Source organism: Aedes aegypti, chromosome 1 (assembly GCF_002204515.2).
Source record: "Aedes aegypti strain LVP_AGWG chromosome 1, AaegL5.0 Primary Assembly, whole genome shotgun sequence".
Taxonomy (NCBI): domain Eukaryota; kingdom Metazoa; phylum Arthropoda; class Insecta; order Diptera; family Culicidae; genus Aedes; species Aedes aegypti.
In genome coordinates this window covers 294,477,971-294,483,035 of record NC_035107.1, presented here as the reverse complement: position 1 = coordinate 294,483,035, position 5,065 = coordinate 294,477,971, and the positions used below count along the sequence as shown (strand labels likewise).

General features: G+C 41.3%; 1 protein-coding gene across 1 annotated transcript; it reads right to left on the bottom strand.

Moving 5' to 3' along the window:
• Nucleotides 1–1,410: 1,410 nt before the first annotated feature.
• On the bottom strand, nt 1,411–4,286 carry LOC110674187. Its single transcript, XM_021838200.1, has 3 exons — nt 3,778–4,286; nt 3,379–3,719; nt 1,411–3,320 (listed from the first exon to the last, which is right to left on the bottom strand). The coding sequence occupies exons 2-3, from the start codon at nt 3,716–3,718 to the stop codon at nt 1,561–1,563; spliced, it is 2,100 nt and encodes a 699-aa protein (XP_021693892.1). The 5' UTR covers nt 3,719; nt 3,778–4,286; the 3' UTR covers nt 1,411–1,560.
• Nucleotides 4,287–5,065: the final 779 nt, after the last annotated feature.

Sequence of the window (5,065 nt, the reverse complement as noted above, 5' to 3'; positions counted from 1 at the left end):
AAAAATCTGACAAATCTCTTGAAATGTTTCTCATTTCCTCGCATTCCTCAGCGCGCTGATCATTTTCGCTGTTATGGTAATAAGCACTTGGTCCTCCCTGACTGCACACTTTTATCGATTTTTATTGATCATCCAAAGTAAATTTGTTACATATCTCTCGCAGTTTACAGCATTCATCAAATATGGTCAAAGTGAGCCGGAGGAAAGGTAATTTCGCATGTAATGAGAGAATAATCCAATTTTCTCAAGTTTTGTGCTTGGTCCCCTCTGACTTAACGCCGACCATATGATGTTCATCTTATACATGGGTGTCCTTGCTCAAAATCTCATTTCCGTCTGTTGCTAGTTGTATTACTAAACGAAACATTTTTCATCTGTTTTATTCCCAGACATTCCATTTCACGCCATCCCGCAATAAAAGGCTGCAACATTGCCATCTTTCGATGTGGTGCTTGCAATCGGTCCAATCCAAGCCAACCTCCGCCGTGAGTTTGTTTCGTGATAAATGATAATAATATCAATTCCCGGCAGCGACTACTACGACCACAAGCAGTAAGTGAACCGAAATCAAGCTTTACTCCGGTGCCGGTGTCATATCCTTGCGCCATAGTAGGCCATAGGGTAAATGTACCAATAGTGGCGCATTTAGTCATCATAGTGAAAATTTTTGTCAATTTCTATGTGGAATATAAAGTAATTTCAGTATATTTCGGTTCATAAGGCTAAATGAATCTTTTTTGTTCATTAAAACTGCAATTGAGTTCTATTTAAACAAATATTTATATAAAAAAATACATTTTTCATTACCTTGTCTATGTACCTATAGTGGAGGCATGGTTCCTTTAGTGGTTGCATTGTGTACCTTTAATGGAGGTAAATTAATCTAATCAACATATTTATTGATTTGGTCAGAAAGCGACCGATAACTATGTATCAAACTCGTTTTCCTGAGCGTATAAATGGATATACATAAAAAAACAGCGAAATAATACATACATAAAGTTTCTTTTCTTTCAACTTCATGTGGTGCTCGTTAGTCTACCGTTATACAATAATTGTTTATCTTCTACGGGGTTTCGTATGCATATAGTCGGCAGTCATGTGTAGAGAAACTGTATTCTTCATTCGAATTTATGGTTTCGAAACACAGAAGGGTAGTTTCGATTGTTCCGAATCAAAAAATCCCCAGCCACGCTTTTTTTACTCATCCGCCGTTACTTCATCACTAAAGTATCTTTCAGTACTGCGTGCCCATTGTTTCCGTTTCTCTTTGTTTCCCTACGTAACTTTTCTTACACTGAAAGAAATAAAATGGGAGACATAAGAAACATAGAAATAAATGCTCATAATGCTCAATTTGAGGTGCTTATGGGTTTTTATGTATACAATAGACAATTAAACAACAAGCAATCATAGTTCTAATCGATAACTTTATTTCTATTTGAAATATTGTTCAATGTTATGAGGAAACAAATCAATCTGATTTCATATTTCGGTGATGACAAATGAACGAAAAATCTAATTCAGGAACAAAAAAAAATAAAACCCATGAATACCAGCTTAACTTTGCTGCTGCAGTTTCAAAGCCTCCAGTAGCTCCATCTTCAGTTGCTTCTGTTGATTATCTTTCGCTACTTTACTCAGCTTATCTTTCTCCTTCTTTTTCTTTCGCTGCTCAGTTTCTTCCTGCTTTCGCTTTCGAAGTTCTGCTCTCTCGATTTTTCTCATTTCGGTTTCCGCTTGTTTTTGCTTCCGAGCTTTTGCTTTCTCTTGCTTTACCTTTTCAGCCTCAATTTTCGCTAGTTCTCTTTCTTCTGCTTTAGCCTTCTTTCTCACTACTTCGTTCTCCTTCTCTTCTTCAAGACGACGTATTTCTTCCAGTCGTTCTGATGCTGTCAGAACCGGATGAAATTTTCTTTTATAATTTCTATGACTGCTGCTCCTTTGTGGAGTTGGCGGGGTCTGTAGCAATTCCGAGATGCTCATTTTACGACCAGCAAAGTTATCGCCATTGCAATCCTGCAGCACTCGTGGATTGTGAGGTGGGTCGCTTTCAAAGGAGCCCTCTTCCACGTTCTCGACAAATGCAGAATCTTCTTCAGCTGTGGAAGTATTCAGAAATGATGTCTCCTGCAATCCACATTCGGCTTCTGTGTTCTGTGAATCGAACGGCTTCAGCAGCATTTCATAAATCGTCCGGATGATTTCTCCCTCTTCCGAAGAGTTAGAATCATCTCCAAATCCATTTATGCGATCTCTGCCAATGCAATCAATTGCAGCATGAACCGTTGCCGTAGGAATAATCACAGAGTCTTCCAGAACAATGCTCTGCGCATCAAACTGTAGATTCAATTCCGGCAATATGTCAACCGTTTCAGATGCAGCTTGCTCGTTCCCAAATTCTTCGCCGTTATCTGATGCACTGCAATCCGAGGTAGGATCGACACCACGTTGTGTCACTGATTTGGCGATGCACTTCCCATAGTCCACGTAGTCGGCTCCGAAAGGATAGAGGCCACAAACTCTGAATCCATTCGTGATACTGTGTTTTTTGATTCCACCATCCATCGCTTTCTGCAGAACTCCAGGAAAATCCTTCAATAAAAGATTCTGACCTCCGTACTCCATCCGCCAGTCCGCAACAGCGCTTTTCCAAGCTGACTTGAGTGGTTTGAATATGGCGACATCTGCTGGTTGTGTGATTCGGGTAGTATTTGGGTACAATGCGATTAACACGATACCCAAATCCAAACATAAATCAGCCACCTCTGCGGCAGTGTGGGAGGAATGACCGTCGACGAAATAGAGTACCGGGAAACGAACCTTTTTCTTCTGGAGATGAGGATAGAATACATTTCGGATGTACAACATGAAGTTGGTAGTATCCATCCATCCTTTTGGGCTCTTCCCGACGCCCCAATCACCCGGAAAAGAGCGCAAAATTTCCACCGATAAGCGTTGCATTGGAAGAACAACTCCTGGAGACACAACAGATCCATCTGCTCCGAACGTAAACATTACGGTTATGTTCTTGTGACCGTCAGCGTGCTCGATCTCGTACACATTTTTACTACCGCGGCTTGCAAGCACGGTTTTTGTTTGCGGGTGTAGGAAGAAGGACGTTTCGTCACCGTTGTAGATTCGGGTCGGATCCAGTGCTGCTGCCATCAGGCAATTCTCTTCCAAGTAGGATTTGAGGTTAGCAAACCACCCTCTAATATCAGCTTCCTTCACCTTGGCGCTGGCGGAAGAAACGGTTTCTGGTGTACGGAACGTGATTTCACGGTGTCGACGAAGAAATCCCTTCATCCACTTTCGTCCTACAATCAATAGTCAAATTAATTTAACATTACAGTGTTCAAGAGATCAAAGACTTACCTGGAACATTGTCCGTGAACGGATTAGACCGAGAACTTGAGTCGAAGAATGTTTTCACTTTGTAGAGCAGCAAATCTTTGACCACGGGAAAGCCTTTCTTCTCCATAGCAACTAGGTATTGCACAAGTTTTTGCTCCTCTACTTCAGTGAGCACAGTTTGTGGTCCTTTCCTGACTTTGGTGGTCCATTTGCTGCTCAGCCGGTAACGAACGGTGGATTGAGGAATGCCGTAAGTTTTGCAGGCTGCATATAAAGTCATTTGCTTGGTGGTCACCAATTCCATGCAGCGGGAAATCGCCGCTTCATCGTAGTTGGGTGTCGTTTTCGTGGTAGAATCCATTCTACGGTGAATTTAGATATTATAATTATGATTTTTTTGTACTTATCAATAGTATTTACCCGTTATTTTACATAAAATCAAGAGAAAAAAACTTTGTTTACTTTTTTCAGTAGAGATGTCACTGGTAAACACTGGTATGCAACCACTAAGGGAACACGGTTGATTTTCTGTGCCCATAATGGAACAACGGGAAAATACGGGAAAATTTGTAAAAATCATTGTAAAAAGCATATGAAACACAAAAACAACTAATATTTTAGGTGCTAAGTGTCAATTTGATTTTATAAATATCATTACAAATGAATTAAAGCGTTAATGAAAAAGCTCATTTGCTAGGCAAAACATAAGGAAATGAGAGCGATTTTTCAACCAATTTAATAAACGATGTTTAATTAGTTGTTTTGTTAATACGACAAATTTATCCCAGCTTGAACGGTTCGTTGGTGTTGTAAGATCGTTTTGTATATTGATTGGCTTTAAAATTACTATTTATTTCTTGTACAGACCTTAGTTTATTCAACTACAGCCACTATTGGTACTACCTCCACTAAGGGAGCGTTTACCCTAGTGTTATATTTTATTTCTTTTCTTTTTCCATACGAAGCTTGAAGCCGGTCTGCGAATTTTCCATCTGAAGAGAAGAAACGAGTGTGAGTTTGTTGTGCCCTAGTGTAGCATTAATATCCGCAGTAAATACGAAACCGCAACACCGGCTGTCTCGTGTCTGTCCCCGTTAAAGGGAACAAAAGGAATAAAAATACGGAAGTCAGTAGAGCCATACGAGTGCGCGTCGAATCAAAGTAGGTTCCATTGTGTGACCCATTCGACACCGTTATCATAATAGGAAAGTGTTTCCCGCCATAATAAAAAGCATTGTTTGAATCACAGTTGGCTGGGCGTCGTGAGTGAGTGATTAGGTGTGAGAAGAGAATCAATACAAGAAGGCGCAAGTCAAACCACGTGAGTTCTTGGGAAAGTGATTTCAGTGTCGGGAAGTGAGTGTGGAGAGAGTAGTGCTAGAAGTGCGCGTTTTGAACCCGCAAGACATCGCTGGCTACCGTAGCAAAGCGGTAAAAATAAGCTCGCAAGAATCACCCGACGCGAGCCCCGTGGGGCTACGCTTGGTCGGGGTCCTGCCGTGTGCAGTATTTGCATCCAAAGCACCGAAATCGTCTTCCTTGGCCGCTCAACGTCAGTCCTCTGCACCGTACACCATCAAAAAGTCACAAATCCCGTTTACCACATCGTCGAGCTCGGTTCTGACCGCAAATACGTCATCTGAGTTGGGCACCGGTGTCACTGGCAGTAACACAATCTCCAGCAACAGTACTTCGACAACGTGTCACT